Below are 24,526 nucleotides of genomic sequence, written 5' to 3'. Positions count from 1 at the left end.
AGCAGGACTGAAGGTGAAATTTGGGGACAATAATGAGTAAGGCGAAATTATTAGTGAAAATAAAAAAAATAAAATAAATAAAATTTAAAAAAATGTCGGAAATAAGAAAAATGGATATGCCGGGGCATCGAACCCCGCGCCCCACCGGTCGCATGTAAAGTGAGCCACTTTACGCTTGAGCTGAGATTCCCGACACGATGCGCTTTTTTTTTTTAACGAGTGATATATTATATTTAATTTTGAGATTGAGTGTAACGAAAGTTTTATAACTTATTACGAAAATATAATATTTTTAAATTTTAAATTTTATATAATTAAATTCTGAAATTTATCCACTTCATACAATTGAGTTTCCTAATAAAGTTAGGAAAATAGCTAACATAGCCTTTTTTTTTTTGAAAAAAAAATTATGATGTGTAGAATTGAGAGGCTTTGGAGGAGATGGAGAGCGGCTGCTGCAAAAGCATAGAACGGTGGATCGAGGGCATGCTCGGGGATCAAAATGGAGAAATCCAGTAGGACAACACCGCTCGCAATAAGGCCCTGTTTGGTTAAAAAAAATTTATGTTCCTCGAAACAATTATTTTTGTTTTTTATTCAAGGAAACGAAAAAAAGAATAAAAATCTGTTTGATAAAATTTTGTTCCCCAATAATAGATTTTGAAAAAAATAAAAAATAGAAAAAAGTAACTTATTATTCCGAAAACAATCCATAAGAATCAAAATAACAAAAACAAAGAATTTATTTTTTCTTCTCTTTTCTTCTTCTCTTTCCTTTTAGTTGGTTGCTACCCTTGGCCATGGTTCGCAGGTGGCCAAACGAGAGTGACCAACCAAATGAGGCCCTTAGCAACCTCTCGCCGATGGTTGGGCAAGCTCAATTTCACCGGCCAAGACAAGGCCAACCCTTGCATAGCCATGGCAAGGCTTGCCCTCCCTAGCCAGCACAAGACTCAACCTAGCTAGGCCAAGGCGAGGTCGAGGCTCACCTATCACCATTGGTGAGCTCGCGGGACCTCACCCTACCGATCGCTAGCCAAAAGAAAAAGAAAAGAAAAAAGAAAATATATTTAAAAAATATTATAAATTAAAGGGTTAATCCATGAAAAACCCAAAACTATACATTTGTGACAAATTTACTCCGAACTATTTTTTTATCATAAAAAACCCCAAATTTGTAGACTTGTGACAAATTTACCCCGATTAACTATAAAAAACTATAAACTAATACATTTATGATAAATTTACCCTAAACTAATTTATTCGACCGCAAAAAACCTCAAGCTGGCAAATTTGTGACAAATATACCCTCCACTAAATTGGATTAATACTACAAAAAAATCACAAAAATTATAAACTATGACAAATGGAGCATAAAAACCCAAATTGTTAGTAATCAACTAACATATTCATTAAACTTAATAATTTGACAATAAAATTTAACAAAAACTAACATATGGTAAATTTGTCACAAGTGTATCAATTTGGGGTAAATTTGTTAAAGATATACCAGTTTAGAGTTTTTTTTTGTCAAAAAAATAGTTTTGAGTAAATTTGTCATGGGTATATCAATTTGGAGTTTTTCAGATATTAACCCTAAATTAAAATAAAAAATAAAATCCTACCAGACACATTTTTATTCAAAGAATAAAAATTTTATGGAATTGCCAAACGCATTCTTTTGCTCATAAATTATTTTTGAGAACGGAATCAAAAAAAATCATTTTTGATAAAAAATTATTCATTGTAACAGAAATATTACCAAATACGCCCTAACTTGTAGCATTAAGCTAAGGGACTTGTAAGCTATGATGGAGGCTCACTCAAAGAAGTGGCCGGAAGAAACCATGACAATGTCACCCATGCAAGACCCTAGAATAGGGCAAAGGAACTCTTTTGGCATGACTTCTCAAGGAGGTCTCATAGACCCTTGCTTGTGGTCGACAACCTTTTTCAAGGAGTAGGTGCCAGTACTCCGTTGAACATCCTTGAATCTAGACTTGGTTATTGATCTCCCTTGTTGGTTTTTTTTTTTTTTTTTGGGGGTTTGTTTTCTACATTTTCTATTTTTATGTTTACTTGGGTTTTTCTTTATTTAAATTTTGTTAAGATTTTTGCTAACGTGGCATCCATTTAACACTAAATCAATACCCCATAACCTTGAAAGTAAAAATTAAAAGGAAAATTCCAAACAATGACATGAAATGCCATCATTTTCTCATATAAGAGCCCGAAGTGGATCTTGTATCAAATAAATGTTTGAAGTTGCCATATTAGTCTCAAATAAAATATGAAAAGATTATGATAGTTTCAAAAAAGATTTAACCTTGTCGATTGTCGGCTAGCTAAATTTTTCAACTGGTCAAGGGTGTTTCTATCAAAAGCCAATTTTTTTTTGAATTATTATTTTTTTCTTTTTTCTTTTTTTTTTTGGCAAGGGTAACCCCCAAGGGCCAAGCCCTCACCGATCGCTGGCGAAGGACATGATTGTCAACCATGGGCGAGGCAACTCTTACCCAAATTTGATGAGGATGGCCTTGCCCATAACTAGCGAGGATAACCTCAACCAAGATGAGGGTCGCCTCATCTAGCCCTCTCGGTAGTCGACCATTGGTGAAGAGGAAAGGGATAACTAGAAAAAAAAATGAAAAAGGAAAAAAAGAAAGAAAAAACTCAAAAAAAAAAAGGTAACATACGAAAATGCACTCAATCAACTACTATTATTTGAAACTAATATAGTGACTTTAGGTTTTTATTTAAAACAAAATCTAATATACCTTATTTAAGAAAATGAAGACACTTGAGATTTTATGAGAAAATGAAGAACTTTTTTTTCATATTAAAAATAATCATTATTTTTTGTCATTTAAATAGGACGGAGCTAGTGAAGGAATTTGATTACATTAACTAACTTATCTTTAGGATTTGATTGCACTAATTCTTGACAAGTTCGAAGAATTTCGATTGCATTTATAAATTTTCCAAAGCCCCTTTGACAAAATTTGCTGCTCTGCTATAGTTTTAAAAGGGCACGACAATTCCCACCGTGCCGGTGAAGACAGGTGAGCAATGTCAAAATAATTTTTTCTCCGGCCACAGTTGCCCGAAAGATGAACTTTAGACAACGCACCAGGCCACAAACAGTCTCGTACTAGACGAGGATAATGTCTATATGAAATAGATAATACCGTAACTATATCAATATTTTATAACCTCTTCGATCACCTAGGGCCCAATTTTGAACCCGTCATTTGCACCATCAAAACGAGACTTATCCAATGCTTAGGTCATATTCGAAAATGGTTAGCTCAAATCGATCAATTTAACCTATTTTAGCCATTTTTATACAATACAAATTTTGCTATCTATATCTAACACAATCCATATTATTAAAAAATTTATATATTTAAATCAATTTTGAAAAACCCCTATTCAATTTGAGGTAAGAGCACCATATTACTGAATGTAAGATCAAATGAAGATAAGAAAATCAAAACTACATTATTTCTAATTAAATTGAGAACCTATTTAATACTCATATTATTTTGGGATTCATCATTTTAAACTCATTTATTATCTATTTACTTATCCACTCCATCGACTATAGATTAAGAAATTGGTATAGAATCCATTTCCATGGTTTTAATTGAAACCTTCGATTTGAATTTGAAGAACGCAAAGCACGACAGTGGTATCTTGGCTTTAGTTCAACCTTCGTTTCAGGAGATTTGAAAATAAAGTGCGCCGATCGAACGATATCATTGGCAAGTCCCGCGATTGGTCCTGCTTTGCTAGGGGCCCCGATGAAGAGGGACAAAAATCATAAATCGGATTTGCAAGGGCCCATTGGTGATATCGTTTGAATTCGAAATCCCAACCTTTCACAAGCCATCGGATCCTCAACCTCAATTCCTTCTTTTCACCTTTTCAGTGATACGGGTTTGGATCTTTCAATTTGATTAATTTTCTTGCGATATGCGATAGTTGTGTGTACACTCACACTTATTTTGTTGCAAACTTTTTCGCTCTGGCATAAGAATTGAGGCATTTTACAAATCGTTTTGATATTATGAAATAACTCACGCACTTCATGAATCGGGATGAATACGACTATGCAACCGGACCGATTCTATCTTGAACCATTTCGGATTGTCCTAAAAATTGGCCTGATTCTAGGCTCTCAATTCCAAATTTTTTGAATCGATGGGAATTGGTCCAACTCTTGATTTCAAGTGAAGAGCCACTTGGGAATTGGACTGAATTTAGAACTAGTTTCATAAAGTCTAAAAATTATAATTTTTTTCTCTCAGTATCTTTGTCTCCATCTTTCTCTCCGTTTTGCTCTCTCTCTAGCTTGCAAGTTACCTCCTCCTCACTCGCTAGCGGCTTGACCTTGCCTATTCAAGCCTCGCAAACCTTGCTTGTTCTTGGCTCACCTTTGCTCGTTTGCCTTTATTCATTTTTGATTTAAATCATCTTAGTGTTCACATTATTTTGCTGTAAAAAACAAAACAAGAAAAAAGGAATAAACTTTGGAATCTAATCGGAAAAAATATGATAAGTTTCAGGTCTGGATAATCGGCACGGTTAAACTTTAATGCGACATTTTGGAAAAAAAAAAAACTTTTATGCAACATTCTCCGTAGTCATATCAACTTTAATCGACATGGTACGAAACTGGTGGAGCTTAGTGGCCTCTTACTGCTTACGCTCCAAATGACATGATAATTACCAAACTTTTGGAAAAGTTATTATCGCGATCTTCAAATTGCATTTACCAATGCACGCGTGCAATCATTAATGCGGTGCAAAATTTCACAAACCTTTTTGTAATTTCAAAGTCACGACCTATTGTCATTTAAAAAAAAAATTAGCAGCACAAATTAATTCTTACTTACTCAATGATAATCTCAAATGCAAAAAAGGGGAAATTTTTTTGTTCATATTGGAAAAATATTATTAAGAAGATATAATATAATTCGGCTATTTAGAATGATATAAAATCTCATGTTAAAGATAGGTTTGTACATGATGTTAGAGCACAACTCAATTGTGATAGAATGAAATTAAGTTTGCAAATGGATGGCAAGAAAATTTTCAAGAGCTGTACACTTATCATGAAACTATTTTTTCCGGATCATTTGGGAGATAGCTTCTCATGTAATGTTAATGAATAGAAAATGTTTTGTCAAAATAAGAGAAATTTTGTTTTTTTTTTTAAATAATATTTACAAAAAAATCAAGATAACTCTGATTCATAATTGAAGTTATTGTTTTGGCGAGGCTGCTAGCAGCCATCACATAATTCTAGCATTGTTCTCGTGCTACTAGCATTAATGTTGCCCCTAGATGTTCTAACATGATCGAGAAAATAGGAGAGAGGAGGCGATGGTCAAAAGGCTCACCATCAATAATTAAGAGAAGGTCATGATGTCACAATTTGAATTTTGAATTTTGGTGATGATTTCATTTGTCAAGCAAACCTCCACCAAATAAATAATAAAAGAACGAATTTTGATTTATACCTTCCTTCAGTAGAATTTATAACATCTTTCCCATGGTCCTGTTGGGATAACGGTTTAAATTCTCCTGCTTGCAAGAAATTTCAAAATTCACCCGTTTTTCCGACCCTTTCCCCTCCTTCCGTAACGAAAGCATGAGGATTCCGAAACAGACAAAACGACAGCGAATTGCAATTTTGCAATTTTTTTTTATCTTCACTAAACAAAAATTGTCAAATTTAAAATTCGTTTATCCGAAGAAACGCAGCGCCCCCACATTTCCGTTTGGGCCCCCCCTCCCCATGGACACGTCAGCCACAATTCAAATGGAAAAACGAGCGGGCCTTTTTTTTTTTTTTCTATTTAATTATTATCATCATTATTTTTTTATCGATTCTCTTTCTCCGCTGTATTTCATTTCGACTTCGAGCACCGTTCCGGGCGCGCTTTCGCTTCAGCTCCCATCTCACTCCGTCTCCCTCGTTTCGACATTCTCATCGCCAGACGATCGATCCGCCTCCGCCGCCGCCGCCGCCGCCGCCGCCGCCGTTGCCGCCGAGCGCCGAACCGCCTCCTCCGCCGCCGGAGCAAATCCGGCCCGAACATGCGCGCGCCTGCGTTCCCTCGCGAACTCGCCGCGTCCAGAACGGAGCACCGCGCGTAGATCGATCTCCATCGCCGTCGCCACCGCGTCCAAAGCTCGTCGCACGATGTCGAAGGACGCATGCAGCTCCCGGCTCAGCTCGAGGAGGAGCTCGCAGCTCGAGGCGAGCGAGAACGAGTTCGACGCCCCGCCGAGCTCGGCGCACTTCCCGCCGCCCAGGACGCCCCTTAACGCGATCCAGGACCCGTCCCAGCGCCACGGCGGGGTCCACGGGTCGGACTTGGACGCTAGGGAGAAGAGCGAATCGATCGGAGCTGGTAGGCCGTCGGACAGGAAAGCCGAAGCGTGGCATTTGACTCCGAGGGCCGCTCGCGGAGGAAAGCTGCATTCGGAGCCTAGCTCGGCGCAGAGCACGCCCGCGAGGGCTACTGGCTCGAGAGCCTCGCTCGGTGGAGCGATGGGGGGCTGCGCTGGGCCTAGAGGTAATGATTTAGCTGGACATAGGAGAATGAGCTTGTACTCGGGGGCTTCCAGAGGATTCCAGCTTGCAAATGCAGAAACTCGGCTGGAAGTTCCGCATTTCGAGCTCGAGGAAAATTCGTCCTTCTGGACTGAAAATAACGTGCAGGTTCGTTAACAATTGGTCTTCTTCCTTATTTGGCCATAAAGTACTCTATGACGATTCAACATTCACAGCAAGTCTTCTTTGAGTTTAAGGATATGTAGTCACTAATTAGTTAATCTAGATGTAAAATTTTCAATCAGAGTCTGTCTATTTATGGTTTCATTCGAAGTCATTCAATACATTTTGCCAGTAAGAACCGACAGCAAGTTTATGCGGCATCACAGCATGCCACAGGACAAATAGATAAATCGTCATTTAGCAGCGGCATGTCAACTTTCTCCATGGAGGGAGCCCAATTCAGATTATTTGGAAACATAGTGACATTATTCAAAAATTTGGGAGCAAAACAACTTATAGAAATTGGCCTAAAATATTGAATAACTATCTTTGCAACTAACCCAATTGTTTCCTATTACAAACAAATTTTACTTTTGAACTCAATTCATTTTTTTTTTTTGGGTCATTGAGCTGTAGGATAGATTTAGCTAGTCTGCACCACTCTTAGATATTATTAAATAATTTAGCTCATCATCAAGAGAGTGCTGCTGAGTATATGGAGTGTGGATCCAGGTTTTGATAAGGATTCGACCATTGAGTAACTTGGAGAAGGTTTCTCAAGGGTATGGAAGGTGCATCAGACAGGAGAGTGCAAAGACTTTGGTGTGGCTTGGTTATCCTGAAACGAGATTCACCTTTGATCATATTGCGTGCGAGACAATATCACAGGTACGATCTATATTTTAATATAAGGAGGACGCATCATCTGTTTGTTGACTTCATGACTAATTATTTTGAATCTATCAAAGAAGATGGTAAGACTGGAAAGGCCAAAATTCCAATCCTAGCCCTTGTTTATGGTTTTGTTAGGTATACTCTCATTTATGACACATCATACTGACAAACAAAGATATATTTTTGTGGGAAACTTCTTGTAGGAAAAATTGTTCAGAGCTGCAGGACTGCCCATGGTGGAGAATTGCTTGTCTGGCTATAATAGCTGTATGTTCGCTTATGGGCAGGTAATTGATGTTTGGTCTTGCTAGCTCTGATATCATATAATGGTAGAAGGTGAACCCTCTACTTCTTGCAGACAGGTAGTGGCAAGACATATACCATGATGGGTGATATCTATGAAGTTGAAGGGAAGCTAAATGAAGGTTGTGGGATAACTCCTCGTATATTCGAATATTTATTTGCAAGGATTAGAGTGGTATGTACTTTTGCTTTGGTTTTTGTGCAGCTAGTTCATTAATAAGTACTTATCTCATGTCTCTTCACTCCCGCCAACCTTCTGCTTTCTTCCTATCTCCTGCAAATGTAGTAGCCTGACATCTTTACATTCTTCAGGATGAAGAAAGTAGGAAAGAAGAGAAGTTAACTTACAGCTGTAAATGCTCATTCGTGGAGATATACAATGAGCAGATAACGGACCTCTTGGAGCCTTCATCCACAAATTTACAAGTACTTCATAATCCTTTTCTTGTGTTATTTAATTAGATAGCTGTCCTGTAGTGCACATCAATCTGATTGTCTTGTTGTAGCTCAGAGAAGACATGAAGAAAGGGGTCTATGTAGAAAACCTAAAAGAATATAAAGTGGGAACTGTCAGGGATATTGTGAAGCTTCTTTCACAGGTTGATACTTTATGACGACAGTTTATGTTCTGTTTGGACTGACTTCCACATTCAGTAATGCATGATTATGATCAATTTCTTTTGCATAGGGTGCTGCAAACAGAAAAATGGCTGCGACTTGCATGAATAGCGAGAGCAGTAGGTCACACAGTGTTTTCACGTGCATCATTGAAAGCCACTGGGAGAAAGATTCAATGACACATTTTAGATTTGCAAGGTTGAACTTAGTGGATTTAGCTGGTTCTGAGAGGTAGCTATTGTTTCACACAACTGACACTCTTTCCAGTTTGTGCTTCCACCGCTACGCTGGTTTAACTTCCTCAAATGTGCAGGCAGAAAAGCTCGGCTGCAGAAGGCGACCGTTTGAAAGAAGCGGCAAACATAAATAAGTCCTTATCAACTCTTGGGTAATTATTTCAAGGGCTTGTTACAATCCTTAATGTGTTTGAAACTCATGTTTATTTCCATGAATGCTTTACCAGGTTTAAAATGTCATGAAACATAAATTTTAATGATATTTTCAGTTTACCGACGGAGGGAATTTTGTCATATCCAATTTCTTCTGGAAATTCTCTATTTCTGAAAATGTAGTGAAAAAGGAGTCCATGTGTCGCTATTAGTCATAAAGGGGCCAGGCCATAACATATTAGCTGCTACTAGGAGATGATAACCAATACAATAGAAGCAAAATAACTCTCCTCTGTACTATTTCTCTCTTTTCCTCAATTTCCCATTCATGAAACACCCCTTATGGTGTGGGTCATATACCAAATTACAACTCTTCCCAAGATTCTTTGGCACATATTCCTTCTCTGATCGTGGTTTGTGAATAGAGGAGAAGCCATGATATATCTTTTGATGGGAAGATTATAGTTGGTTTATACTTTTCTTGGAAAGGTCCAACTTAACAGTACAAATGACTTCTTCTGGAAGGTAATCTGCATAATTTTGAGGTTTGGTTCACAGAAGGCACTGGTACATTGATTTATTTGCACCTGCATACTACCCAAGTCCTCCATGAAGGGTAAAAATATTTGGAATATGCTGGAAAGCCTGGAAGTGCACCCCTAAATAGTAGCATTGAGATGTCCTTCACTTCATGTGTTTTTGGTCCCAGATGTTTGCAACATGATATAATGTTAAACTGAAGTAGGTCTGCCTTTGGATTCCAACTTGGTGCAAACAGTACAGAATGCTATGTTTGGTATAAGACTCTTGGCATCATCATATTCTGAGAAGTCATCGCGTTTTTTAACGTATAACGTATACTGTACATCTCAATCTTGAGATTCCGACTCTGAGATTGTTCTCAAAGATTTTTGTTTGTTCTGCAGTTTAACTATCTTAGAGCATTTCTTCTTACTTCTTAGGTTGGTGATTATGTCTCTGGTGGATTTAGCCCATGGGAAGCATAGACATGTTCCCTACAGAGATTCTAGGCTAACGTTTTTACTTCAGGTTACATTCAAAAGCTGATCCTGTTTAAGTCCACTTTTTTTAATGTGTACTTTTACATTAAAGAATATGTGCTGTAGATATTTTCTTTTGCAGGATTCGCTCGGTGGGAACTCTAAAACAATGATCATAGCAAATGTCAGCCCATCCACATGGTTTGTCTTGAACAACTAGTCCCACTTAAAGAATGTCTTGTACAAGCCAACCAATTTCCTTTATGTAACTTTCATTTTCATGACAGTTCTGCAAATGAAACGTTAAGCACTCTGAAGTTTGCTCAGCGTGCGAAACTCATTCAGAACAATGTGAGTGTACTAGTCAGTAGATTTATTTTCGCCTTATGAATTTGGAGTTCTTATCTTCCAGAAAACTTGATACAAAATGACGTGCAATCGCATTATAGGATTCATGTAGCTGATCCCATCTTGAGGGATAAGGCTTTGTTGTTATATAAATTTGGAGTTTCTTAACGTATCTTTTTCCATGTTTCAGGCAAAAGTGAATGAAGATGCTTCAGGTGACATAAGTGCACTCCAGAGGCAAATCCAACAGTTGAAGGTATATATTTGTGGATTACTCTCTCCTGTTTGCTGATTTCACAACACATCTTGACTTGCAAAAAAGTAAGGATTTACTGTATGAAAACAGGGTCAGTTGTCTTTTCTGATGAAACATCAGAATCCATCAAGATGTCTGTCAAATGGGTATCAATGTCTTGAAGATTCTAGATTAAACGGCTTGGCTAAGCAGCGTGACTCTTTAGAAGAAAGAACATCTGATAATTATAAGATGAACTTCACTGGTAGTAAAAAGGTAAGCTTCATACTTGCAATGGGGACTTGCTTTCCTAATTGAAGAGATGAATTATTCACTACTGCTAATGCAGGATGTGAAGTGCTCGGTGGCCACTTTGCTTGGTTCCTTGAGGAGGGAAAGGATGTTAGAGAAGGAAGTAAAAAAGTTAAAAGATGAAATTGAACACTTGAAATGCCTGGTATGTTTTATTTGGCAAGTGGTCTATACTGGTCTGATACTTGAAATCCTCTGTACGAAGAGCCATGTTGCTTGGATGCACCTTGAGAATGCTGATAGAAGGTTCGCAGTTCTGCTAGTTTAATTAACAGAAGCGCATATTTGCAGGCACACGAAAGGGAAGAGAAGGCCAGGCACAATGATATGACTCTAAAATTTCGAGAGGAGAAAATCAGAAGACTCGAGTTACTTGTGGATGACAAAGTTACCGCAGAGAAGTACCTTGTGGAGGAAAACGAGGCTTTACTGGAAGAGAATAATATGCTCCGAGAAAGAATTGACCAAAATCCTGAATTAAAACAATTTGCTGTGGAGAATAATAGGCTCATGGAGCAACTTCAGTTGTAATGTCCCTGAAACTAAACAAAAGAATAGACAGATCTTTGAGCATATCAGTGACCCATTTGATGCTATTGTATGGGCCAGGTATCAAGACCTTTATGGACCAAGGGAGCGGGACATATTGCTGGCGGAAGTTTCAGATCTGCGCAGTCAGGTTCAAAACTATCCGCCTTTTATTTCCTGTGTTTTCCTCTGGTCTACACAATTGGTTGGTAGTATGCAGTTCATAATGGCATCTTTGGCTGGTCAGCTGTTGGAGATGCTAGAAGAGAATTCAACTGTATATGCACAAAAGGAACACTGGGTATGCAATTTCCCTTATTCATTTGGTTCTGCTCATTAGACTTTGTATACTCAGCAGTTATAGCTATACAGGATCTGAAGGACTTTGAAGACTGCTGTAAAATGAATGCAAGGCTAATGAGGTAACTTGCTTAGTCATACTCTTTTCAAGGGTAACTGCAGACATTCTAGCAGTCTTCCCATCACCTCCATGGATGATGGCAATGTACTAGCGCAGTTTCATCCTTTGCCGTTCTTTTGCCTTACCGACTTAGCCATTTTTAGGTATTAGATAGTAGATTCCCACTTCAGTATTTTTCTTAGTGCGCTTACGCATCTGGAGCTCAATAGACAACTTGCTTTGATTTTGGCAGCGATATCTTTCATTTTATTTCATTCTTATCTATCATCGTAATGTGATCTTGAAAGTGTGAGGAGATGCAGAGGATCTAACTTGTACTGTCTCTTTCATAACATTAAGGATGTTTCGGAAGCCATCATTTTGCAAAGATGCCAGTGGTGATCTTTTCTTTCTCCTGTATCCATTGTTTTTGCCTGCAGGGAAGTTGAGGAATTACCAAAAGAACTGCAAAAATACTTGTGCAGCAGTCAAGTCACGTGTGATTCTGCAAAGGTTGTTGAATGTTAAGGGGGAAGTAGTCTTAGGGTGGTCAAAATCTACTTGCCGTTCGTAACGTGGTTTTTACCTTTTATCTTGACAGTTATCGGATCAGTCTTCGAAGGATCCTGAAGAAGTAACATCAGCAGATAAATATTCATTACTGGTGAGTTCCTTGTTCTTAGCTTGTACCATTGGTATTCTAATTTAGCCAAACTTGCCCGATAAAATCTTAAATGGAACTTCTCCGAGGACGGTGACAAAAATTTTATGCATGCCTTTGGACCTAAGCATATCTGTTATTTTGTGATGACATTACCCTGGATTAGCAAAATGAGACCTACCTTCGGCTATAATTAAAATTTTCCACTGGGATAACTTTTGTTGGACCTGGTCAAGTGTTTTCAGAATCTCACTCTTCACCGTGTCCATCATGTGCTGTGCAATAAGATTTATTTGTTCTCTCTTCATCAGCATTTCAGACTAAAACATATGGAATACTGAGATGGCAAAAATCCGGACATGTTATTGAGCACAATTAGCAAGATGAACATGTTGTCTATGATGCTTTTATACCTCTCTCTCTCTCTCTCCCCCTCTCTCTCTGAACTTATGATCTTGTTGCCACTCTCACAGGAAGAAATGATATCCATCAGCAGTGACTCGGGCAACAGAATGATAAACAGGGCAGATGAGGGGTCTCTGGGGAACATAACAGGCCAAAGTGCTGGCAGTGCATTAGATGTGCACTACAGTAACCTTCAGGAGTTATCAAATGCTAGGATGTTAATTGAATCTATGGAGTCTGAACAGGTCCATTTAATTGAAAAGCTGCAGCATATGGAGGAGGAAAATCATCGGTTTAGGGCTATTTTAGAAAAGACAAATAAAGGTAGACAGCTCTCTGCTTGGACCTGGAAGTCAATCTTGGGAACTAGCTGCATTTGGAAAGAAAGCTATGGATGTAAGTCAAGACGTTAGAATGAATTCTACGCAAGTGAAGCGGGAAAGAACTATGCTAGACCTTCAGTCAGCCAACTATGAAGGAGAGCAGGCATCCCAATTGTTTGGCAGGAATCAAGCTGAAATAGTAATGGAACAAGTTGAGATGGAAACCGCAAGGACAATCCTTCAGTTACAAGATGAGGTTGCTTCCCTTCAGCTGGAGCTTCATGAGAAACTAAGTTACTTGACTCAGGAAAATGCAACGCTAAGAGAAACTATAGCAGCTAAGGAGGAGGAAGTAGTGTTAGTTACTGCAGATTGGGAAAAGGCTATATTAGAACTAACAAACTTTCTTTTAGATGGTACTAGATCCCTCAAGGATGCATCTGGCTCGATACAAAGGATTGCTGGTTCATTTCCTGAAGGTGAAGTTTTGATCAGTGAACAAGTTGAGAGGGCTGCACAAGCTTGCATTGAGAAGGAAGAAACAGTTCTGTTGCTTCAAGAGAGCTTGGAGAATGCACAGAAGATTGTACAGGAAATGGAGCTGAAGTTAAGTTCCTTGAAAGGGGCAACAATGAATCTAAGTGGATCTCAGCATACAGCAGATGATGAAAGCACCATTGAAGCAGCTGCATTGAATCTGAAGTTGGATGAGAAGACAGATATGATTAAGACTCTTAAGAGAAACTCGAAACATAAGGACGATCAGATATCTGAAGCAGAAAAACGTGTAACTGCTGCCCTTCTGATTATAAAATGGCTCTCCGATTGTCATGATGTTAAGCAGACAGACAACATCGAAAAAGATATTCGAGCGGCTAATAACATTGAGAAGGATGGTCATAAGTTACCTGATGCGAAGGCTGATGCAGATGCTCTGATATTGGAAAATGCTATGGCTCAAGTTGAGCTAGCTAGACTTGGAGTACTGGAGTCAAAATATGCTATTGATTCATCTTATGCAGGAGCAGAGATGTTCATGTTTTCCCTTCAGTCCGAAATTCAAGAGTCATTTGATGAATACAAGGAGTTTGTGCATGATATAAAGAGAAATAATTTTGATTTAAAATTGCAACTAAAAGAGCTGGGAAAGAATGCAGTCAAATCATTGTCTCATAAAGAACCAAGTCTAAAGATTGAAGATCCATGTCACATGCTGCACAGGTTGAAAGATGAACTAGCAGAAACAAATATCAGATTGAATGACATAAAAAGTTGGGTTGACAGGAACTTAAACATATGTAGCTGGTCTCTGACAAATGAAGATGTGACCAAGCTGGATGAGTTGAGTTCTGATTCTTCAACTTCAAGTTCTCATTTTTCTGCTGAAAGTTTAGCTTCAGACAATGATATGGGTGCGTCTCCAAGCACATGTTTGTACAAGCGTACTGAGGTGGCACCTAACCAGCCAACAAATTCTGACTTCCATGAGGCTTTGCAATTTGATAATACCAAGATGGGAGCGATTATGGGGCCCTTAAAGAGCAAAGTTCGCAGAGATAAGATGATTTTGTGCCCAAGGAAGGAATTAGAGACTACATTAGATGGTTTCAACAAACAATATGCCCTTCTTATGACGCTGTTTGATGCCATTGACTTAGGAGCTTGCCTTTATGGAAAAGGTAAAGTATAATGAACGTAGCTCACTGTATGCTCATTATTATATTATCAGAAGGATGATGGAATTGTAAAGAGACTCATAAGCTCATGTTAAATGGCAGGTACTGAACATCAATTTGAGTGCCCTAAATTGAAGCGGAAACATGAAGGGGATTTTTGTAATTCAGAGGTACAGCAATCTTGAACTCCTAAATTAAGCTTAATTCGCAAACATTAGGTGTTACTTCAAGTGAACCACTGATTCTCATCGCAAATTTTAATAAGATCCCATACCATAGAAACAGTTTATGACTTGCTAAGGTTTTATTTTTTGCTACATGTGGTACAGGGGGTTGCTGGCGAGAAGTTTCATGACGCTTGCAGTTTCTTTGTCAGATTTGAGCAAGCAAATGCGACCATGAAAGAAGCTGACTTGATGCTGAACGAGTTGTTAAAAGCAAATGAAAGTGCGAAGAATTTGGCTGAGATTTGGAGGCAAACTAGTGAGGCTTTGATGGTGGAGAGAGAAAATTTGATTCAAGAAATTCTGCAACTGAAGTCATCAATAAGATTGATTGAAGGAGAAAATCAATCACTCAGTTGGCATATTAATTCTGCTTTTGGAGAGACAGCAAAATCTCTCTCTTTACTTGAAGAGCAGTTCCTGCAGATGCAAAAACATGTGGAGGATATGTTCAAGGCCCTAGAATGTGATGTCCTATCCATGGGACAGGATTTGTCTTCCTTCATTTGCAACTCAAGTTCTTCAATGGAAGATATAGCTTCAGAGATAATGCAGAGAGGATTTGCAGTATCTGTGCTATGGCATTGTTATTTGGGAGAGCTTATAGACAGAAATGGTATACCAAGGTCAGAGTTGGGATTTCAGCTGTTCAAACAGCAAGAATACCCGAGGATGATGGAAGATCTAAAAACAGCTTATTTTGCTAGTCGAGATAATCACATAAGCACTGGTGATGACGGCCTGCAGGGAATTGATCGACATGCAGTTGTGAAAAAGTTAAATGATGGGGAGGTATATCTACCTTCTGATTGCCTGAAACATGAAAATTCAGTGCTGAAAAGTGAACTGGAGAGGAAAGAAGTTATCTTACAGGGTTTGTTATTTGATTTAAGCATGTTGCAAGAAGCTGCTTCTCACAGCAAGGACGTAAAGGACGAGACAAAACTGGTACAGGATTCATTGAGCAAAGTCCAAAATGAGTTGGATAACAAAATGAGTCAACTCAACAACATGACCGTTGAGCACAAAAAGCTTGAAAGATATCTGGCTGATACTGAGAAGGCCCTTAAAGAGAAAATTTCAGAGATTGAGCAGGCCAAAGATTTTGTAGATGCTTTGTCAGAACAAAATGATGATTTAAGGGCTCTTTTGAAAGATCTTTATGTAACAAAGTCCGAAGCTGAGGAACAACTGGATGAACAGAGAGAGGTGGTAAAAGGTCTGGAAGAAGAAATTCTTCATTTGACTACAACAATGGAAAGAAAAGTACTTTCTTCAGTTGAAAGTATTCAGGACGATCTAAAGTTGGTTGTAAGAGAGCGGGACCAGCTGCGCGAAGAAGTTGGCTCCCTGACTAGTAAGCTTGAATTGGCCTACTCTCTAGCTGATGAAAATGAAGCTATTGCTATTGAAGCGCGTCAGGTACGCATTTGAGACACCTTGTCTGCTTGCAGCTTAGGCATAAATAGTGGTGATTGAGAATTTTCTTCTGCAGGAGTCAGAAGCAAGTAAGTCGCTAGCTGAACAAAAGGAGGAGGAGATAAAAATTCTAGAACATTCTGTTGAGGAGCTTGAGCATACAATAAATGTACTGGAGAGGAAGGTGATAAATCTGCTATCTGTCATCTTCTGAAAAAATCTGTACAATGTACAGTGGAATATTTGGAATTGTTTTTTGGTCTTGCAGAGGATAACTTCCCTTGCATGCTAAGCATCTTTTCTACTGATGAAACCTCTCAACTTGCAAATGACTTATAATCTTGGTTGCTTCTACTATCAGTAGTTTCTTATTTTTGTCTCTCTTTTCCCTGACTTAGGTATATGAAATGGATCAAGATGTAGAAAAGCATAGATTAATCCGAGATTCATTGGAAAAGGAACTCCAAGGTTTGAGAAAGAGACTGGCTGCAGTTGAAAGTTTCACAGAGTATCAGGATCTAGCGAGCGCAAATGGTTGCTCTTCAGAAGATCATCTTCCTAGGTCTGCTTTGGCTTTCTGATCTCTGCCTCTGAATTTTACTTTACCCTATTTCTGTTGCTAACCGTTAATGATGCAGGAATGAATATCCAATGTTACTAGAACTTCATGAGGCACACAGGCAGATACAATTTCTAGAAGAGGAAAGAGTGGAACTAGAGAGAGAGGTGATTGTCTGATCCTTTTTTAACCACTCTGGATCTTTATTCGTGCTTCATCTCTAATTTACATGTGATTTCCTCTGCCTTAAACCGTGCCATTCTTTTGTGGTTTGAAGATCAAACAATGCAAAGAGTACATCTCCGAACTTGTACTGCATGCTGAAGCACAGGCATCTCAATATCAACAAAAGGTATGACAACTGGCATACACGTTGGCAGTCACCCATAGCTAACGCTTTTGCATTACTCCCCCTCGTGGATGGTTGTTGAGAAGTCATTAACAGCAGCTCAAAAGCTGCAATGTCCTTTGAAGCAATTTCCATGCGTATTCAAACAATGCTGAGCTATTTACAATCCAATTTTGGTTTTCGGTAAGATCCATCATGTTTTAACTTCTGACATTCTTTATATGTCTCAACATTATTTAAACAGTACAAGACACTGGAGAACATGGTTCATGAAATAAAGACTGATTTGTCAAGCTCAGCATCAACAGCACAACCACTTGAAAAGCATGAGAAAAGCTCATCAAGGCCAAGAGGCTCCAGCTCCCCATTCAGATGCATTTCAAGTCTAATTCAGCAAACAAACCTTGAGAAGGATCAGGAGCTTTCGGTCGCAAAGCTACAGATCCAGGAGTTGGAGGCACTTGCAGCTAGCCAGCAGCAGGAGGTTAAGTAGTTTCCATCTCCCCTGTAGCCTAATGAATGTATTTGGATAAGAATCCCATGCGTCTCTCCTAATTCTGTAATTTAATACAATCCTATGTATCATATGTTGTTCTTAATTTAGTGACATGAGGTCACAAGTTCTAATGGTCTCCCTCCCCATGATTTTATTTTTATTTCATGCTAGTGATACTTCATTTGTATCAGTAACAGAGCTCCACTAAGATTCAAGTCTCCGCAGTTTTGATCCATATTACGTAATACACATTTATAAACTCAGCCTATGATATATCAGGTATGTGTACTCAACTCTAGGCTGGCTGCAGCTGAGAGCATGACTCATGATATCATTCGGGATTTACTTGGTGTCAAATTAGACATGACAAGCTATGCTGTAAGTTCTTTTTTTTTTTTTTTTCCTTTCTCTATATGGAACTTACTGGGGATTTCACCATTACTGCCACTCTAACCTATGACTTTTTTTGCAGAACTTGATAGAGCAGCACCAGGTGCAAAAATTAATTGAAGTAGCCAATAAGCAGATGTCAGATTTCCATGCAAAGGTTATAAATATACCTTTTGCATTTATTGTTCGCTTCATTTGATCACTCTAAAAGATGTGTACTACTGTCTACATTGTTTAGGAGCAAGAAGTTCTAAAGTTAAGGAAGCAGATTGACAATCTGGTGAAGGAAAGAGAAAGGTCAGTCTATCTTCTGGTCAGTTGAAATAGTCTTTCATTTATCTTTCCTGTGGTAATTCTGAAAATATGCAGTACGAAATTTCTTAGGTAATGCATCCGGTCCTTTTGTGTTTGCATACTTTGTCTACAAGATGGATATTTTAGAAATGTTTTGCCATGTCTTGCTCTTTCTTCTTCTTTTGCTTTTTATATCCTACATTCGTCTCAAGGTTTATCCTGTTTCTCTAGTTGCGTGATGGAAGTAAGCCGCAGAGAAGCAGATTTGTTGACCACACAGATGACTTTGGAGCAACTTCAACAGCGGGATCAGTTACTTTCAGCACAGAATGAAATGTTGAAGGTCTGTTGCCTCTAGCAGGGGGCATTGTTATTAGCCAAAACATTATTCCATATTGAAGTTCTCTTTTCCCTTCACAGATGGACAAAACTAATCTAAATAGGAAAGTGGCAGAACTGGATGAGATGGTAAAAACACTTCTTTCTGCAGAGGTTAGCCAAAAGCCACTTCAGCACAAGTCGAAATTTAAGGTGCGTGTCCTTACATTTTTGCAACACCTGACAATCAAAGCAAAGGCTAGTTCTATTCGATCACCGAACTTTCCTGCCCATTTATTAGGAGAATGGTTCTTTAGTCGTTGGCACTGGCGCTTCTTGTAAGAGGCCAGTACATTCTGAAAGACCAATTTCACGTTGGAATGATGAGCTTTCTCAGTATCAACTGTCTCGTGGCATCCATTTTATAGGGCAAAAAAGCTGTGAACATGGCTCGGATAGGGTGAACAGGTAAAGACATCATTCAAAGTGCTGCACTGGCTTTTTGCCGCCCTCATTTTGATCTAGCTGACAAATGCATCTTAACAGGAAGCAGAGGGTAAATGCTGATGGCCCAGAAGCCCCCACCTAAATGTGCAATGGCCAATCCTTCTGTATAAGAACGTAGGCCTAGGCACATGTCTGTACATTCTGGAGATCTCTCTTTCAAACCTGATCCTGTGAAGCAAGCGAAAATTGGTTGTGTATTTATCAAAAGGTAAGCGCCTTAGTTAAAATGATTGTTTTCTCTACAATATATGGAATGAACCCGTGAACATAGCTGAAGAAATTGGAACTTTCCGTGACCTTTTGTAAATGGTAGATAGCGCACAGGCTGATACACGATTACACATTACACTGTACTTTGCATCTGGAATTTATACATTAAAATGGGAAGATGAACAAGACACTTAATTTTGGATTCATACATTTGATCAAAAAGGAGTACTTGCACAAGCATCAATTTGAGTATATCAAAAAGTAGTACTTGCACGACATTTTGAATGACATTTTTCTGATTGAATCTTTTGGTTCTTGGCAGATTGGTTGTGCTGCCAAGAGTGTAGATTCTTTATGCTCTGGCAAGGATTCTTCTTTTTCATTTGGATGCCTCATTGCTTGACTTCTTCGGGGCGCACACACGTACCTGTTGTTTTCTGATGGGTGGATTTTTGGAAAATTCCTAATATTTAAGAGCTTTAAGCCCGATCCCACGATTTAGCATGTGTAATTGTGGAAATAAGCTGTCGTGTAATTGTGTGATAGAAGAAGAGGATTCTGATTTTCATTGTGAAGTCCGATCGATCGTGGATCTGAAACGTACTGCCAAGGGGGCATCCGTTTGAGGCTCGTGATCGATTTTCAAGGTCCAGTATTGTTGGGTGTAAATTGATTTCATCGGTTTGTCATGGCTGCCTGTGGTCAACACGCAAATCTTATCACAATCCCCGCACTATAATAGCAGAGGCAAGTATTTCATTGAAAACTCATTCGATGCTTAGATATCAACTTATTTTTAAACTCATATGATTACTGAAAAAAAAAAAAAAAAAACTACATAAGTGGTAAATGGGTTAGTTGTATTGAGTAAATGGCTTATAAATGAATTTAAATATAATATAATTGTTAAATAGGTCATAAATAAGTTATAAATGAGTTTATAATTTATTTAGATTTAACTTATTTTTATGATTCTCTTTAGTCTTGTGCCTTTGCTTGTAATTGAGTAAACTATGGGAGTGTTTTAGTAAAATGGATCAGGTCAGATATTGGTCATTGGGTTTGAAAATTGATCAAAACAGATTAAATAAGTCTATTTAGGTTGGATTATTTATGACCCGATCCAAATTTGGGCCAACCTGATTCCCTGTTTAATGGGTATATCCATCATTGTGAAGCCGAAGAGATTATTACCCCATTTTCTTAACCTTAATTAATGGTCGCTGTTGCCAGCAGTATTGAAAAGGTAAGACTCATAGAACGTTCAAGCTAGATGACTAGACATGCTTATAGATGAAGCCATAATCGATTGGACAAATTTTGAGATGGTCAGCAAGGGTAGGCATCACAACCGTGCTGACAAAGGTCGGCCCGAGTAGAGCTCATTGAGGAAGTATTCAATCAGGAACCGAGTGAAGAAATGTCCGCGACAGACTCGAGACGCCCTGTCTATCTAAATCATCACCAAAGGCCAGCTCCCCAAGACCGCGAGACTCTCAAACCAAAGCAAAAGCTAAAATAAGAAGTCTATGTTTGTATTAATCATAATACAAACATGTCCATACTTTTGGGGGGCTCTACATATGATGTTTCTGTTACAAAGCACAAAGAAAAGAATGGTCGAATGACTCCATTACCCTTACACAAGAGCCCCTTCACGCACCTAGGTGCACGGTAGAGTTCACCTGCACGAACAACAGGCGCAAAACGAGAAGGCTATGAATGATATAAGTTATTACCATACTTGAGAAGGACGGCTTCACGTGGCACGTCATGTGAGGTAAAGTCATCTTGCTTGCATGGGAGCTAAACCATTGCTGCGTAGCTGATTGAGATCATCTTAACCGACCTTAGTACAAACATAGATGTAGTGAACGTCGGGATTTCTGCCCAACAGTGTTTCTGCGGAGCTTCCTTCATTGTCCAAGGGAAGGGGGTTGGTTAGCTCCCATAGATGGTCAGATTTTCCAACAAGCTTTTCTGCAGGCGTGTTAGAATCAATCTTAGACGTACTGGCATCATACATGTCAAGAACATGGAAAACGCTTTGCATGACGGAATTGATAACAAGGGGTGACAAAGTCAATCACCCGACGCAGGCAAAAAACTATGCGTAATCCATCAAGTGCAGCTTAGAGCATACTATGGGGTTTGCACACAATGCAAGTAGTGACGCATTAATCCTCATTTCATGCAATCAACAGGCAAGTGAAGAATTGGACAACCTTATCACTTTGTTCAGACTTTCCGGGTAGTGTCATACCCAATAGAATGATTGGTTCTAGGATGGGTAGTTTCAAGATTAAAAACTTAAGGCCCACTCTACTAAATTCAGTTCCTGGTATTTGAAACCGAAAACTGAGTCAGTTCCACTAGCAACTCTCCCAGAATTGAGCCAGCCAATTTCAGGGTAGTGACTCACTTTGGAACCGATCACAATGGACAGCTTACAATACAAAATTGGGGATGGAACTGGTCACTGCCGTTTTCCCTATCTTTTAAACCTGCGCAGTGCCCTTGTGAGATGGCATAGACTCGATTGACAAGGCCAGTTTGGCTTGGTTCCCAACTTTAACCAGCTCGATTGCTAGCCCATAGTGTCAATGTTAAGAAAAAAGGCCAATAGTAATGCTTTGAGAATCTGTATGTAGTATTTCCCTAAACAGAGAAGAATCCCTTGAATTCTAAGTAAGTGATAGCAAGAGCAGCTTTTGACTGACCTATCACGTGAAGTTTTATTGTCCATGAGCCCATCTCTTTCAACAAATTCAACCGATACGTTGGAGCTCCATATGTAATCTGCAGCATCCATGAGAGTAATTATCAGCATATAGTTCGCATGCAATCATACTACTGGAAAGAAAATGAGAGACTATGAAAGGAAGCCTAAAGGATAAAAGTGAAATCTTCAGTAAGGGAGGTGCTTACTAGAATATAGACGCCCTTATCCTTGAGGACCCTATAGTTTGTCATCGACTGCTTCAATAATGGTGAAGAAATCAAGAAAAACACTGAACACAAGCAAAACAGTTGAGAGTGTTTGTTTACTAAGTTTAGTATACCTCCCAACTTCCTCCAGCATCTTAGCAGCATTTTGCCGAGAATTATGCCCACACTGCACAAGAAACATCACAGTCAGTAATCAGCTTTAACACATCAAAGAAATTCACATGCTGCACTCACCAGTAAGGAGTCTAGTGTACCTGGCACAGCACAAGAAACAAAATCAGCAGATAATTTGACTGAACTCATCACTGGTACAATCAATGGAAAGATCATATCAAAGGAAGTAATCAATGGAGTACCTTTATCAATCACGGCGTTGAAGGAATGTGAATCGAAGCTGCTCATCTCTCGAACATCCATTTTCATATCTACTATGCAGTGAAGGAAAATTTAGGTAAATTGTAGGTGAAACAAGCAGTTACACTCTCCTTTATCCTCCAGTGGACAAGATCCGCCATTTCCTTCAATTTCACCTTCTAATCCTGGTTACACACTATTTCTAGTGGGGGAAACAACTAACGAGTTTCAAAAGGTACAAGATGCATTCAATCTACTAAAAAAGTGACGTGGTGGACAAAAAAGAGAGTATATCATAAATTAGAAAGCCGCCATGAAAGATACATTTTAGCTGAGGCCGGTTAGAGTACTTCTTCTGCATAGCTTCAATCACAACTGATGATATATCGATATTCACCACGTCCTCATAGCCATCATCCACCATACCCTCACTAAATTCTGCAGGCACAACGTAAATCACCAAGAAAAACTATGACCCAAGTGGAATGCATCAATCGATTCATGCTTTTCGCCATAACTATCATGCTGTGCGAAATCTAAGTGAAGTATCCATATCCGTCTGACTTACACACTGATATTACTATTTATACACGTCACATTTCTCAAACACAATCACATTTCACGAAATGTCCATCGAGTGGCTTACAGCACATGAAATCGCAGCCATGACACGACACAACATCGTATCCGAACCATTATGCATCAATCGAAACATAAACATAAATCCGAAGTATCAACACCATGTCCCCAGCTCGATTAACCTCCTATAGAAACAAACGCATTCCTCGGCGCGTCACGCGTCCTCACGCCATCTAATCGGTCGCGAAACAAATCCACCACCTCTAGAAAAACCAGACGCCGCGCGAACGACATCATTCCACAGGGTCCTCATCAAACGTCTGTCTAGCATCGAAACAACACTTCCTACGAGAGATCCGCGATGCGATTAGGGCCGCGCGCGCGCGAAGGATATCATTCCACAGCTTCCTCATCAAACGTCCGACTAGAATCGAAACAACATTCACTACGAGAGATCCGCGATCCGATTAAGGCCGCGCGCGCGAGTTTCTTTACCTGAGTTACCGCATCCGACGACGAGGACGCGATCTTCGCGAGGGACGTAGAGATTGACGAGAGGCGCCAGGGCGCTGTACTTCTGGTACCAATCGAACGCGCCGGAATCGGTCTCGTACCGCCTGTCCCAGTACCACGGCTCGCCGTACGCCTGCGTCGCCGCCGCCGCCGCTGCCGTCGTCCCCATCGGTGCTCGAGAGATGATGGTGCGGAGATCGCGAGGTATGTTCTATTGGTCGTTTCTGCGTACGGCGGAGGGCTTGTTTGGTAATTCGAGACGGTTGGAGGGGTATTGTGGTCAATGCGCCTCGCGAGCACGTCGCGATCCCCCGCGTGCGCGCAAGTTCTGGAATCTACTGCCGGAAATTATTAATAATTTTTTTACACTTTTTTATTTAATTCAAATCTGGCAATTCACACACTTTCACTTTTTTTTTTTTTTTTTCCGAAATTCTAAAGATTTGATAATTTTCACATATCACGTTGATTTTATAAAATTCGACTAATACCATAAGCTTTTGCGGAAAAACAAAGAGGAATACTTTACAGTTTTATTCTAAGTCCAAGTAAACGGCGTTGAGAAATGTAAGTATTATCGAACTTATAAACCATTATGTATGCTAATTATATGGATTAATCCCTTTTACATGAACACATAAAAAAGGAATGGACATTTCAATAAATTATATATCGAAACAAATCAATTTATCCAAAATGTTAGA

At 39.1% G+C, this 24,526-nt stretch overlaps 2 protein-coding genes across 2 annotated transcripts; one reads left to right on the top strand and one right to left on the bottom strand.

Moving 5' to 3' along the window:
* The first annotated feature begins 6,075 nt into the window (after positions 1–6,075).
* LOC104415284 (kinesin-like protein KIN-12C) lies at positions 6,076–20,193 on the top strand. The gene is given in 37 exon segments (XM_010026555.3): positions 6,076–6,733; positions 7,301–7,456; positions 7,666–7,749; positions 7,821–7,940; positions 8,078–8,191; positions 8,272–8,364; positions 8,454–8,614; positions 8,697–8,771; positions 9,735–9,822; positions 9,916–9,974; positions 10,061–10,124; positions 10,312–10,377; positions 10,468–10,632; positions 10,706–10,813; positions 10,960–11,195; positions 11,278–11,347; positions 11,444–11,497; positions 11,569–11,618; positions 12,037–12,109; positions 12,198–12,260; positions 12,731–13,060; positions 13,062–14,664; positions 14,764–14,831; positions 14,991–16,307; positions 16,381–16,488; positions 16,703–16,866; positions 16,943–17,030; positions 17,141–17,215; positions 17,457–17,696; positions 17,988–18,086; positions 18,181–18,255; positions 18,337–18,395; positions 18,624–18,735; positions 18,813–18,923; positions 19,012–19,178; positions 19,257–19,425; positions 19,750–20,193. Coding segments are annotated over 36 exon segments (7,080 nt in total). The 5' UTR covers positions 6,076–6,211; the 3' UTR covers positions 19,300–19,425; positions 19,750–20,193.
* Positions 20,194–20,766: 573 nt separating this feature from the next.
* Positions 20,767–24,060, bottom strand: LOC104415285 (EEF1A lysine methyltransferase 4). The gene is made up of 8 exons (XM_010026556.3): positions 23,805–24,060; positions 23,055–23,168; positions 22,733–22,801; positions 22,611–22,630; positions 22,490–22,542; positions 22,356–22,386; positions 22,148–22,226; positions 20,767–21,407 (listed from the first exon to the last, which is right to left on the bottom strand). The coding sequence occupies exons 1-8, from the start codon at positions 23,989–23,991 to the stop codon at positions 21,268–21,270; spliced, it is 693 nt and encodes a 230-aa protein (XP_010024858.3). The 5' UTR covers positions 23,992–24,060; the 3' UTR covers positions 20,767–21,267.
* Between the last annotated feature and the right edge of the window lie 466 nt (positions 24,061–24,526).

Source organism: Eucalyptus grandis, chromosome 3 (genome assembly GCF_016545825.1).
Source record: "Eucalyptus grandis isolate ANBG69807.140 chromosome 3, ASM1654582v1, whole genome shotgun sequence".
Taxonomy (NCBI): domain Eukaryota; kingdom Viridiplantae; phylum Streptophyta; class Magnoliopsida; order Myrtales; family Myrtaceae; genus Eucalyptus; species Eucalyptus grandis.
Note: the sequence above shows the minus strand (reverse complement) of the source record. Positions and strands in the feature narration are given on the sequence as shown.